The 14150-nt window shown below is 62.5% G+C and overlaps 2 protein-coding genes across 2 annotated transcripts in view; one reads left to right on the top strand and one right to left on the bottom strand.

Annotated features, from left to right (window-relative positions):
- The window catches only part of UNC13A (unc-13 homolog A), a 91441-nt gene that overhangs the window by 40640 nt on the left and 36651 nt on the right, over positions 1 to 14150 (top strand). The window lies entirely within an intron of this gene.
- MEX3D (mex-3 RNA binding family member D) lies at positions 588 to 13434 on the bottom strand. The gene is made up of 2 exons (XM_064637005.1): positions 12905 to 13434; positions 588 to 2898 (listed from the first exon to the last, which is right to left on the bottom strand). The coding sequence occupies exons 1-2, from the start codon at positions 13365 to 13367 to the stop codon at positions 1640 to 1642; spliced, it is 1722 nt and encodes a 573-aa protein (XP_064493075.1). The 5' UTR covers positions 13368 to 13434; the 3' UTR covers positions 588 to 1639.

Genomic DNA, 14150 nt, shown 5'->3' with positions numbered 1-14150 from the left:
CCAGTGCCACTCCCTGCCACGGGCAGGGACACCTTCCACCAGCCCAGGTGGCTCCAAGCCTCGTCCAACCTGGCCTTGGACACTTCCAGGGATGGGGCAACCACAGCTGCTCTGGGAAACCTGGGACAGCCCCTCCCCACCCTCACAGCCAACAATTCCTTCCCAATATCCCATCTCACCCTGCCCTCTGGCAGTGGGAAGCCATTCCCCTTGTCCTGTCCCTCCATCCCTTGTCCCCAGTCCCTCTCCAGCTCTCCTGGAGCCCCTCTAGGCCCTGCAAGGGGCTCTCAGGTCTCCCTGGAGCCTTCTCTTCTCCAGGGGAACCCCCCCAGCTCTCCCAGCCTGGCTCCAGAGCAGAGGGGCTCCAGCCCTTGGAGCATCTCTGTGGCCTCCTCTGGACTTGATCCAGCAGCTCCATGACCTTCTTACACTTGGGCACTTTCCCAACATGGCCTGGGAGAGATAATGCAGTGGGATGTGCAGCACCCCAGCACAGCCCCCAAACCCAGAGCAGGGGGGCTGTCCCGAGATGCTGAACGGGTGCCAAGAGGCTTCAGAGACAGGGAGACACTGGGGCAGCACAAGTGTTCATATATAGTAAAAAGTCTTTATTAAGAAGGCTTTGAAGTCAAAAAATAAAACTCTTGATACAATTTTCATAACCGTCAAGTCAGCTCAGCAAATATATAATCAGTACTTTAGCCATGTAAGGTTAAAGGTCCGTTATTTTCTTTTTAAAATAAAATATATTTTAGTTTTTAAAATTTATTCAATAAAGTACATATTTTCCTATAAATTCCCTACATATACATAAAGAGGTAAAAAATAAAAAAATAAAACTAAAAAAAAAAAAGATGAAAAACAAAAACAAAAACAAAAACAAAAAAACCAACCCCCAAACCAACCACAAAATAAAATGGAGATAGAAATCTGTCTGGTTTTTGTGACATGGTGTGTTAACTGTGCCCCCTCCATCCCACGACCTCCCAACCTCACATCACACATTTTTGGGCAGTTTTCACATTGGCAAATTACAAGATAGACCTGCATTACAAAAAAAAAAAATATATATATATTTATAGAACCATTGAGAATCATCCAAAAAAATAACTACATACAAAAAGAACCACAAAAAAAAAATTATTATAATAATAATAGAATGATTTTAAAAAAATAAAAGACAACCCTTGCGTGTCCTAAAATAAAAAGTGCAACCGGACCTTTTCTTTCTGGTTATTTCAGTTTGCAAACGGAATACTGGTATATTTGGGAAGGACTGGTGGAGAACAGCCGGGCTCCCTCCCCAGCCCCACAGCCAGGTGAAGAGTTAAAGCTATTCTGTAAACATCGGAGTTTCCTCCTCGCGGAATTCACGCCCCCTCTTCCTCATCCTCGTCCTCATCTTCGGCCCCTTCGCCCCCACCCTCCCAACCCCCCGGATTTGGCCACCCCCCGCCCCGCCGTGCCCTCTCCGTGCCCTCTCCGCCTCTCCAGCTCACAGCAGCCTCTCCCCCCTCCCGCCCCGTGCGCCCATCGGATCCGTTATTAAATAAAAAGCTCGATTTAAACAGTTTACAGTCCTTAAAACGCCGTGTCGGGGTGGAGGAGGGAGGGGGGGCTGCCCGGCCAGCCCCCCGGGCTAGGAGAAGATGTGGATGGCTTGGGTGGCGGGCGCGTGGCACGCGGGGCACTGCGGCTGTGCCCGGCCGCAGATGCGCAGGGCACACTCCATACAGAAGAGGTTGTGGCCGCAGGGCACCAGGGCGGCCATCACCTCGCTCTCCAGGCACACCATGCACTCCCGGGAGCTCTTGCGGTGCCCGTCGGAGCTGCTGGAGTCGGTGGGCGAGCCCGAGGCGGCCGAGATGCTGCCGGGCAGCGAGGAAGAGGAGGAGTAGCCGGTGCTGTTGGAGAAGGAGGAGAGCGAGCCCTGGGCGGGCAGCCAGGCCAGGGCGCCGGCGGGGTCGCTGGGGATGCGGCGGGCACAGGGGTGCTCCAGCCCCGCGCCGCCCTCGGGCAGGGTGGGCGAGTGGCGCGGCGTGGCCGGGCCGCTGTTGCGTCTCTGCGAGCTGTTGATGGAGGAGCAGCTGCTGAAGGCCTGCAGGGGGTTGCCCGAGCGCTCGAAGGGCGACCAGATGGTGGTGGTGGGCGTGGTGAGGTCGAGGGCCAAGAAGTCAAAGCCGAAGTCGCACTCCTCGGAGCCCAGCGGGGCCGGGGGCTCGCTGAAGGTGCTGTAGGGGCTGGTGGGGCTGGCGGCCGCCACCCGCCCGCTGTAGTAGGACTCGGTGGAGGCGCTGCCCAGGGAGCTGAGGCTGTCGTTGCGCAGGGCGGCCGAGGAGCGGTGGGCGGGGTGGGCGGGGTGGGGGGCCTTGGCCCACGGGCCGCCCGCGCTGCCCTGCAGGTCGAGGCAGACGTCGGTGCCGTTGGAGTGGAAGTCGTTGTCGGCGTTGACGTCGATGAAGGAGCCTGTCCTCATGGTGATGTGCGCCTCGATCTCCTCCCGCGCACGGTCCACGTTCTCGGGCATGCCCGTCACCTCGAACACGGGCTCCTTGTCCCGGCTCGGCGTCACGATGTAGGTGTGCGTCTGCTGCTGGATCCGCTTGATGGTGGCCCCCTTGGGCCCCACCACCAGCCCCACCACGCGGTACGGGACCCTCACCTGGATGGTGGTCTGGCCCGGCAGGTTGGGGGGTCCCTGCATGGCCCCCGTCAGCCCGTTCACTTTGTTGCGCGTGGCCCGGATCATGGAGAAGTGCTCGGCGGCCGAGAGGATCTCCCGCTTCGCCATCTCCACGTCCTCCTTCCTCCCGGTGACGATGAACACGGGCTCCTCGCCCCTCACCGGCGTCTTGATGTACGTGTTGGTCTTGGCACGCAGGGCTTTGATTTTGCAGCCTGCGGAGCAAGGAGGAGGGGGAGAGATGACACATCAGCGCTGGTTCCACAGGGAACCTCTGCTCACCCGGGGTGGGGACGTGCAGGACCACCAGGAACCAGCAGGTCCCTTTGGTTCTGCGCCTGCAGCACAGACACCCTTGGGCAGAGGGGTCTCTCCTGCCTGCGAGGCGGATGAGGGCTCACAGTTCAGTGCTGGGGGGCTGCACTGCTCTCTCCAGGACATGCCAGACTCCCGGCACCGGCCCGACCCTCTGGGATTGAGGAGCAGCAGGATGCAGCCAGCAGCCCCACTCCCAAGGGCTGGAACACGTGGGCTGAGAGGGGCCAAGGCAGGCAGCCACGGGGGCAGGGTCGGGGTCGCTGAAAGGGGGGGACGCTGGATTCACTCAGAGGGTGTTTAAGGAGGTACAAGGCAAAACAAGACACCAGGGTGGATGGGAAAAAAAACGCTTGTCTGGATCCTGCAGGTCCTTTGACACCTCCCAGCCAGCAGCTGAACCTGAGGAACAGCCCTGGCTGCACTCCAGAGACAGCCCCAGAGGGCTGGGGGAGCTGGGGTTCCCCATGGTGGGGGGCACAGGCAGCCCTTCCCCTCCCTGCCCCCAGGGAGGGATCCCCAGCACCGAGGCTGAGGTGCTCCCAGGGCACCTGCTCTCCCTGTTCTGGAAGGACCTGCTTCCTCCCCACGGGAACGTGATTCAGCAGAGCCCAGCTGGGATGTGGAGCCCGGGACTGTGCTGCCAACTCTGCCAACTCTGCCTCGCACAGCCCCGGGCATGGCCCTGCCCCTTCCCCCCGCGGGCAAGCCGGGCTCTGGCTGCAGGTCCTGGCTGAATCCATCCAGCCAAAGGCTCCTGGGACCGGGACTACAAAAGGCTCCAACTCTCCTCTAGGACCACTTTTCACTGCCCCACTGAGGAGCCACCTGCAGCCGCCAGCACAGCCCTGCTCCCTGCACCCCCTGCCCTGATTGCATCCACTCTTAATTAAATCCCCCTGAGCCTGGCACAGCACACCCAGAGCTCAGCTCAGCCTGGCACCAGCACACAGGGGTGAGTGACCCCCTGCCTCCCACCTCCCACTCACCCCTGAGCTCTGCGGGGCACCCAGTGCAAAGCTGGAAGCCCACAGGGGTGGCAGGTGCCCGAGCAGAGCCCTGACACTGTCCCTGTGCATCACAAACGCTGCTGCAGGATCCACAGGGATGAACAGCTCGGCTCCTCCGGGCACAGCCGAGTGCCCAACTGGCTCCTCTGCTCCTCTGCAAACGGCTGGCTCGGGGCTCCCCTCCTCCTCCTCCTCCTCCTCCTCTTCCCAGATGCTCCCCGAGGAAGGGCAGGGCTGCTCTTCCAGCTGCAAGGCTGGAGAAGGGAGAGCCCTGGGAGGCTGAAGGGCCTCAGCACAAGAAAAATGCTGACCTGTTGGAGCGAGTCCAGAGGAGGCCATGGAGATGCTCCAAGGGCTGGAGCCCCTCTGCTCTGGAGCCAGGCTGGGAGAGCTGGGGGGGTTCACCTGGAGGAGAGAAGGCTCCAGGGAGACCTGAGAGCCCCTTCCAGGGGCTAAAGGGGCTCCAGGAGAGCTGGAGAGGGACTTGGGACAAGGGATGGAGGGACAGGACAAGGGGAATGGCTTCCCACTGCCAGAGGGCAGGGAGAGATGGGATACTGGGAAGGAATTCTTCACTCTGTGGAAGTGGTGAGTGTATTGGGTTTGCATGGCCAGGGTTTGGTGGCTTCTGTCAGCAGCTGCCAGAAGCTTCTCCCCTGCCTGGCAGAGCCAATTCCAGCTGCTCCAGGATGGACTTGCTGCTGGCCAAGGCCCAGCCCAGCAGAGATGGTGGGAACACCCCTGGGATAATGTATTTAAGATGGGAAAAATGTTATTGAGCAGATGGAATTGGGTGCAGAGAGCAGAGTGAGAACATGGGAGAGGAACAGCCCTGCAGGGCCCCAGGGCAGGGCAGGAGGAGGGGCAGGAGGGGCTCCAGGCACTGGAACTGAGGTTCCCCTGGGGCAGCCCATGGGGAGGGAGCTGTGCCCCTGCAGCCATGGGGGTGCAGAGACCCCCCCTGCAGCACATGGGGGGCCATGGGGGTGCAGAGACCCCCCTGAAGCACATGGAGGGCCATGGGGGTGCAGAGACCCCCCCTGAGGCACATGGGGGGCCATGGGGGTGCAGAGACCCCCCTGCAGCACGTGGGGGGCCATGGGGGTGCAGAGACCCCCCTGAGGCACATGGGGGGCCATGGGGGTGCAGAGACCCCCCTGAGGCACATGGGGGGCCATGGGGGTGCAGAGACCCCCCTGCAGCACATGGAGGAGCCCATTCCAGAGCAGGGGATGCCCAAAGGAGGAGGTGACCCCCTGGGAAGCCCCTGCTGGAGCAGAGTCCTGGCACGGAGCTGCAGCCCCACGGAGAGAGGAGCCCAGGCTGGAGCAGCCTGTTCCTGAAGGACTGAGCCCATGGAAAGGGCCCCATGTTGAAGTTCATGGAGAACTGTCTCCCGTGGGAGGAATCCCAGGCTGGAGCAGGGGAAGGACTCCAACTCCTCTCCCTGAGCAGCAGCAGAAACAACCTGTGATAAACTGACCAGGACCCCCATTCCCATCTCTCTGCACCACTGGGAGGAGGAGGGAGAGTCCAGGAGAGGGAGGAGTGGGAAAAGGTGTATTTAAGATTTATTTGCCTTTTCACTGTCCTACTCTGATTTTGTTAGTAATATATTCAATTAATATCCCCAGGTTGAGTCTGTTTTGCCCACGTTGGTGATCAGTGAGGGTTCTCTCCTTGTCCCTGTCTCAAGTCAGGAACCTTTGTTAGATTTTCTCTCCCCTGTCCACTTGTGCAGGGCAGTGATGGAGTGGCTTTGGTGGGCACCTGGAATCCAGGCAGGGTCAACCCACCACAGTGAGGCCCTGGCACAGGTTGCCCAGAGCAGCTGTGGCTGCCCCATCCCTGGAAGTGTCCAAGGTCAGGTTGGACGGGGCTTGGAGCAACCTGGGCTAGTGGGAGGTGTCCCTGCCCATGGCAGGGGGTGGCACTGGATGGGCTTTAATGTCCCCTCAACCCAAACCATTCTGGGATTCTGTGACTCAGCCATGGCTGAGATGGCACAAGACCTTCAGTCAGGCCTGTCCCAGCCAGGTAAAGGTAAATCAATCCAGGCTCCCCAGCAGCCAGAGGGCAAACAGGAGCTGTGCTATTCCTGCTGCATTTCCCAGGGTATTAAACATCATGGATGACAAGAAGTAAAAAACTGTCACAGTAAGTGAGCAGCAGCAGCTGCCCTGGGTGTCCCAGCCCAGCTCTTTGGCAGCACTAACCCCTGGTGGGTTTATGGCTGGGGCACATGGCAGGGAAAGCAACAGCCCAGGGACTGGGGCAGGGCAGAACCATCTAAAGTGACATTTTTGGAAGCATGTGCCAGCCCCCATCAGGCTGCCCAGGGAGAGGTGCCTGCAACTCCCACGTTCCCCTCCCAGATTTACCCTGGTACCTGCTATAAGCTCTTCCCCTGCTCCAGTGCTTGGCAAACCAGGACAAGCCCAGGGCAGTGGGAAGGGGCTCTGCTGGTGCCTCCCAAGGTCCCAAATTTGCCCTTTGCAGCATCACAGAAACTTTCAATGTCCTGAGTTGGAAGAGACCCACAAGGATCATCAAGTCCAACCCCTGGCCCTGCACAGACACCCCAGCAATCCGACCCTGTCCCTCAGAGCGTTGTCCAAACCCTCCTGGAGCTCTGGCAGCCTTGGGGCCGTGCCCACTGCCCTGGGGAGCCTGGGCAGTGCCCCAGCACCCTGTGGGGGAAGAACCTTTCCCTGAGATCCATCCTAAATCTTCCCCTCTCTCTCCTGAAATGGCAATTTCATGATCCAAAGGCATCAGCAGCTCCAGGAGCTGCACAGGAGCCACATCCCACAGGGGACACAGCACAGGCAGGTTCTTCCTCACTCCACTCCCTTGTGCCGGTGGCACCAGCGGGACCCAGCTGATGCCGTGGCAGCACAAGAGAGAGGAAGAGTTTATCCAGCTGCTCCTGTGAGCCCTTCCCAGGGACAAAGCCTGGGACAAAAATTAAAGGGGTGCCTGGCTTGACCAGTTCCACCCTCCTCAAACAAGTAGGGCAGGAAGAATGCTCCCAGCCTGCAGGTGCTGGACACTGCCGGGGCACCGATGGCACCAAACGCAGCCAGGGGGTGGGAGCTGATTCTCCCAGTTGACTGTAAATGGGGATGGCAGCGGGGAACACTGTGGGAAAGGAGGCATTAGGCAGGGAAGGCACTGCCTGAGGCTGTGGGCTGGCACCAGCACCAGGAACTTGTGCCCGAGAGGAGCCTGGTCACTGGACGCACCGGGGAGCGCTCCTGGAAACGGGGAGGGAGCAGGGCCAGGACAGCACCACGGCCACACCCAGGGACCAACCTGCCCTGCCCTGTCCCCAGGCCCAAACTCCACCTGAGACATCCCTTGGCCGCAGGGACTCCCCATGGCTGAGCCCCCCAGAGCCCCCTGAGAGCCAGAGGGACTCAAAGCACAAACTGGTGGTTTGACCTGCAACTGCAACCGGGGGAATCATGGAATGGTTTGGGTTGGAAAGGACCTTAAAGTTCATCTTGTCCCTGCCATGGGCAATCTCCACTAGCCCAGGCTGCTCCAAGCCCCCTCCAACCTGGCCTTGGACACTTCCAGGGATGGGGCAGCCACAGCTGCTCTGGGAAACCTGTGCCAGGGCCTCACCACCCTCACAGCCAACAATTCCTTCCCAATATTCCATCTCACCCTGCACTCTGGCACTGGGAAGCCATTGCCCCTTGTCCTGTCCTTCCATCCCTTGTCCCCAGTCCCTCTCCAGCTCTCCTGGAGCCCCTTTAGGCCCTGCAAGGGGCTCTCAGGTCTCCCTGGAGCCTTCTCTCCTCCAGGTGAACCCCCCCCAGCTCAGCCAGCCTGTTTCCAGAGCAGAGGGGCTCCAGCCCTTGGAGCATCTCTGTGGCCTCCTCTGGACTTGTTCCTGCAGTTCCACGTCTTTCTTGTGCTTGGAATGATCCAGACCAGTATGAGATGTCTCAGATGAGCCCCTGCAAGCCCCACCCCAGCACGCTGTGACACCATCCCGGATGGCTGCATCCTCTGGAGCTGCTGCAGGAACAGGGCCATGGTGAAGGGGGCCATGGAAAGACCTGGGGCTGCCCAGCAGTGCCAGTGACCCCCTCACAGGCAGTGCCAGACCTCAGCCCAGCAGCAGCAGCAGCAGCTGGCATCCCCACATTCCCCTTGCCAAGGGCCAGAGCTGCACCAGTGGCGACAGGGCAGGAGAACAAGGTGCCAGACTCTGCTACAAGTCTCCAGCCAAGGTGGCTTTAAAGGCACTTTTCAGATCCAAATGAAAACACCTCAAAACCAGGGGTGGGATGAGAGGACAGACCCAGGGATGCCTTAGCTCCAACAGCCCCTTCTCAACACCAGAGCCTGGGTCTCACCAGAGCCCGAGGGTGACTCAGTTGTAGAGTCCCTGTGGGCACAAACTCATCTTGACATCCCATGGCCATTCTCAGCTGCCAGCAAACACCCACATTCCAGAGATGTCCAGCCCAGGGAGTCACAGCCCCCTGTGCCACCACACCCAGCTCTGCCACATGGAGGGCACCTATGGAAGGAGGGAGCTGGACTCTCCTCCCAACCCTCCCCCCAGCCCTCTCCCTCCCCCTCAGGCTCCAGACTCCACATCCTTCTCTTCCACCCTCTACTCATCCTATATAGCTCCTGCCACACTCCACTCCACACAAGTGCCCTGGCTGGGCCTGTCCCACCTGCCCTCAGGCTGGGAAATCACTACTTTCCAGCAAGAAATAGAATCCCAAGGGATTCTCCCCGGCACGATGCGCCCCAGGAACAGCAGCTGCTCTCCCTGAACGTCCTTTCTGAGCATCACCAAAGAGAACTTGGCCCCCTGCAAGGAGCCCCAGTCTGATCAGGGCTGCAAGAGCCCAGGGGAACCAGCACAACACTGGGGCAGTGGGTGGGAAGGGCCTCTCCATCCTCACCCCCACGCTGGAGATGAGGGAGCCCACAGCTCATCCACGTGCTGACCCCCAGCACGGCCCAGGCAGCACCTGCACCAACTCAGGTGCCTCCTGCACACCAGGAGGGCAGAGCCAGCCCACTGCCCTGCCCAGACCACGGCTCCACTTGCCCAAGGAGGTCTGTGCCGGCCATGCCCAGCTCTGAGGTGGGAAAACCCAAGAAAGGTGTGACAGAGCTTTTCTGGAAGAGCCTCTGATGGCATCACCCCGGAGGATGGGGTCTGTCACAGCCTCTGGAGCCCGCTCACACCTTGTGCCTGGCCCTCTGGAGTGTGTCACCCGCTCTCTTCCCCTTCCCCAGCTCTGCAGCATCTCTTGGCCTCTGATCCAGAGTTCCAGAGCTCCCAGTTCCCTTTGTAACTGGTGAATGGCACAGGATGGGCAGGAGTGGGGCCAGGCATGGAGGAGAACAGGCTGCACCTCCATTGCAGCTCATCCCCTTCTTCCCAAGCACTTCTTCCCACCTCTGCACACAGTAATGAATTCATCCTGCAGCCCTGCTGCGGGAGGCAAGCACATCACACCTTGGCTTCTTCTCCAGGCACCTGGGAGAGCGAGGCAGGCAGGCTGGGCTCCTCCCCTGGGGACACAGGGTGCAGCCAGAGCCAGAGCAGAGCACAGGCAGATCCTTCAGCGACCAGATCCATACGTGTGACCACCCTCAGGAGTCCCCAGCTCTGCTATGACCAAAGGAAGTGGGAGGAGGCAGCCAGGAGGACGTGCCAGGTGCCTCAAGGGATGTAACACCACAGGCAGGAGACAGCAAAGAGCCCAGGGCTCCAAAATGAGAGGATTCATCCCACCCCTGTGATCCACTGCAAGGTTGCAGGTGCTTGGGCTGGCCCAGGGGGGCCCGTGGTCTCCCCGTGCATCCCCCAAGCACCAGAACGCTGCCTGCACTGTTCCATCCTTCCCTGGATCTCCCCTTTGAGCAACCCAGCGTCTTCTATAAATGGCAACTTTCCTTTTGCAGAGCTGTGACAGCCCCTGCGTGTCACAGATGGGGAGAGGAGCCGTGGCTCCATCCCACGGGAGGCACATGGCACGGGAGGGGCGAGCAGAGCCCGGGCCCTCGGCTGCACCCCCCCGGCCTCGCTGGGGCAGGAGCTGCTGAAAATGCCCCTGGAAAGCCAGGGCAGCAGGAAACCACCCCAGCACAGTCCTGGCAGCTCCAACACCTGCCCCACGCTCCCCAGTGGTCCCCACCATAATCAATCACAGCTCTCTGCTGGGTGGCTAGAGGAGCCCACGCCGCTGCCTTCAGTGCCCACAGCACTTTTTGGAGATGGTCCCTCCCACGGCAGGAGTCAGGAACGGGCTTGCACGGCCAGGGAATCCCGCCTGGCCACGCTGCCTGTGGGCAGCTGTGTGGGCAGGGGGAGGCTGCAGATCCCAGCTGGCAGACTGTGCCATCACTGATGCCAATCCGGACACGGGGCCGTGGCAATTGCTCCTCCAGCTCAGGCAAGGAAACACTGATTTGCTTTAGAGAACAAAGGTTTACCTGCTGGGCCGCTGCTGCTCCTTGGGGAAAGGTTTAAATTAGGGGATCTGGAGGAGAGAAATTGAAGAAAAAGGAGAAGTAGGAGAAATCGTGTCCCATTGGCTCTGTCCCACCTCAGACTGCACAGACACCCACGTGCTGGTCCCGGCTGCCAGGGCCTCCCTGGTCCCCACTCACCAGAGCAGTGAGGGGCTGCTGGGTCTGGGGACAGCAGGACAGGTCTCAAAGTTCCCCAAGAGCTGCTCCTCAGCACAGGGTGTGTGGGGAGAGAACCTGAGCTCTGCCCCAACTCCAGTCCCTTCCAGGGCACCAATATCCACATCTTCATCCCTTCCTGTGTTCCGAGCACGGTGGCACCACAAGTGTCTGTCCCTGTGTCATGGCCAGGCTGGGCAGTGCAGGGAAGACAAGAGTGACAGGGACACAGTCTGGGTGACCTGATCCTGCCTTGCAGTGTCACCACAGCAATGCCAGGCCCAGCCAAGCACCACAAGGCTCGGCCCTGCAGTCAGACCCTGCTGCCACGGGGCTGCCAAAACTGAGGGAGACCCACCCAAGGACCAGAAGGACCCGGGAGACAGCACAGAGAGGATGAGTAGGGCTCTGCTTGATGTGAGCCCCAGGAAACGACCTCGGTATTGCCTCTGCTCAGGCTAAACCAGCCTCACACAGCCTTGGTTTAATCCAGCTGCTGGCAGCACTGGAGAGCAGCCGGAGCACAAAGACACTGTGCTGCCAGCCCTGTCCCCTCACTGCTGCCCACCAGTGTGACCAGGGCAGCTGAGTCCCCCTCCACACCAAAAACCCAGGGTGAGGCCCCTGCACAGCATCCCAACAGGCTGAGCCCAGGAAAGGGGCAGGAAACACGTGGGGGAACCCCTGGGGAGAGCTGGGAACCCCTGGGGAGAGCTGGGAACCCCTGGGGAGAGCTGTTCCTGCCCGTGGGCCGGGGCAGCAGCAGGTACCTCCAGCCCATGGCTGGGTTCAGGTCCCCTCCAAGCCCACCAGCGGGACACAACCAGCACCCCACATCAAGCTGGTGTAATAATTCCTCTGGCAACACTTTTTCCGCAAGCCCTCGGAGCTTAGTGAGCCCCCAAACTCCGCCCAAGGCAGTTGAGGCAGGACCCTGGCTGCCCACTGAACTCCTCGGCGGTGCTGGAGGTGCAGCACCGAGGTCTCACCACACCGAAACACCCAGGGGAAGGTGCCAACCGGCAGCTCCCGGCCCCAAACGCGGCTGCTCCTCCGCCCGGCAGGACCGGCGGGTTCCCCGGCACAGGTTTGGTTTCAGGTTGTTGGACCCCAGGGCTCTGCGGAGCCCGTCGGTGAAGCCACCAAACCCAGGTCTCCGTGCAGCCCCGGGAGGAGGAGGATCTCCCGAGCAGGGCGCGGTGCCACACTCCTCTCCCTCTCCTCTCCTCCGGCTCTGCCCCGGCCGGGTCCGGCGGCTCGGGGGGACCCCGCGGCCGGGCCGGTGGGACCGGAGAGGGGGTGCCTGGAAAGTTGGGAGGCCGGGAAGCGGGGCCGGCTGGGAGGCAGCGCAGGCCAATGGGAAGCGCAGAGCATGATGTCACCGCGCTCATCACAGCATGGCTCTGGCTAACAAAGAGAACAATGAGCCTGCCCAGCTCCCCGCTTCCCTCCGCGAAAAAAAAGCCCCCCGACCCCCGGCCCGCAGCCCCCCGGCCGGGGAGGGGTGGGAGCCGCGGGGGAGGGCAGGGCTGGGGTGCCAGACCCCACCCGGCCAAAACGCTCCAGAGGTCACGCTCCCTGCGAGGGGATTCCTGCCGGGATCCCTGCAGGCAGCGGCTCCCTTCCTTCTCCTTTCTTTTCCTTAAATCCTCCGCCTCGGGGTCTTTTCTTTTTGATTTTCCAAGGTGTAACTTCGGTTTATTTGGGATTACCCGGAGACAAAAGCCCACTCCAGGCACACCCACCCGGACGAGGGCCTTTTGTGACAGCTGGGTGCGAGGGGCTCCGCGCCCCCGGAGCTCCGGCCGCCCCCGGACGAGCGGGTTAAGGACCGTTTACACTGGATTTATCGTCAGGATTTACAAACTGAAGTCCGAGATAAGCGGCACCGTTCACACACCGGGTCTGAGATACGGAGCCTGGAGGGGAGGGGGCAGAAGCACAACTACAATGAAAGCAAAGAAAGCTCCGTGTCCTGGCAGCTCCCGCGGACGCGCGTGGCTCCCGGGAACTTTCCGGTGATCCCACCCCGGCCGTCCTCCCGCACCGTGGAGTTTTATCGCTATTTACCGGCGGCTCGGCGGCGCCGCAGCTCCCGGGACCCGCGGCCGAGTTTCGGGGCCGCCGCCGCGAAGTTTCCGCCTCCGCGCGGAGACAAAGCCCCGGAGCCGCCCCGGCCCGAGGGGGGTCCCCGCGCCCCCCGGTGCCCCCCGCGCCGCGTTACCTTGCCGGCCCACGATCTCGGCGACGTGCTCGGAGCTGGGCACGGGCACGCACTCGGTCATGTTCACGCTCTTCTTCCTGCTGGCCGGCGGCTCCCCGAGCAGCGCGGGCGGCCCCAGCGGCGGGGCCAGGCTGCCGAAGGCGCCCGGGGCGGGGGCCGGGGCCGGCCCCGGGGATGATCCGCCGCGCTCCCGCTCCCTTAGGCCGCCCGGCCCCGCGGCCCCCGCCGGCTCCTCCGCGCCCTCCAGCCCCAGCAGCGACAGCTGGTCCAGCGCGAACCTCAGCGCGGCGGCTTCGCCCTGCGCCGCCGGCCCCGGCGGCCCCTCCCGCTCCCGGCCGGGCTCGGGCTCCGGCGGCGGGTCCTGCCCGGCGGAGGGCGGCGGCGGCGGGCTGAGCAGGGTGAGGCAGCGCGGCGGGCCGCGGGCCGGCTGCCCGGGCTCGGGCTGGTACAGGGAGCCGGGCATGGCGCGGAGCGAGCGGGCCGGGGCCGGGGCGGTGCCGCTGCCCGGGGCCGCCGCCGCCGCCTCCTGCGCCCCCCGCCCCGCCCGCCGATGGGCCGCGCCGCGCCCGCCGCGCGCATGCGCCGCGGAGCCCCGCCCACCGAAAGGGGGCGCGCCCCCATCGCCCGGAGCTCCGCCCACCCCGGCCACACCCATAAGGCCACGCCCACCCCGGAGGGAGCCGCGACCCCCGCCCGGCACAGCCCGAAAATCCGAGGGGGGGGTGTCGGACATCCCGGGGGATCCGAGGGTGCCCCCGGGGCTCTGAGCATCCCCAGGGCAGCGCTGAGCAGCGCGGGGAGGGAAGCGGGGGTCGAGCATCCCGGCGGCTCCGAGTATCGCGGCGGGAGGAGGGGGAGCGACCATTCTGGGGGGTGCTCTGAGCATCCCGAGGGGGGCTTCGAGCATCGCGGGAGGGGGAGTCGACCATCCCGGAGGGTCCGAGCATCTGGGGGCTACCTCCGAGTATCGCGGGGGAGAGAGAGGGGAGGTCGACCATTCCGGGGGGTGGAGCTCTGGATATCTCGGATATCTCGGGGTATCCGAGCAGCCCCCGCGGGCTCTGAGCATCCTCGGCGGGGACTCCGAGCACTGCGGGGAGGAAAGGGGAGGTCGAGCAGCCCGGGGGCTCCGAGTAGGGCGAGGGTCGAACGTCCGGGGGAAGCCCCCCCGAGCATCTCGGGGTGCTCCGAGCAGCGCGGGCTGGGTCAGAGCAGCCCGGGGAAGCGGGAGGGCAGTTCCGAGCAG

Source organism: Pseudopipra pipra, chromosome 27, assembly GCF_036250125.1.
Source record: "Pseudopipra pipra isolate bDixPip1 chromosome 27, bDixPip1.hap1, whole genome shotgun sequence".
In the NCBI taxonomy this organism is placed as follows: Eukaryota; Metazoa; Chordata; class Aves; order Passeriformes; family Pipridae; genus Pseudopipra; species Pseudopipra pipra.
This window is presented reverse-complemented; position numbering and strand designations above follow the sequence as displayed.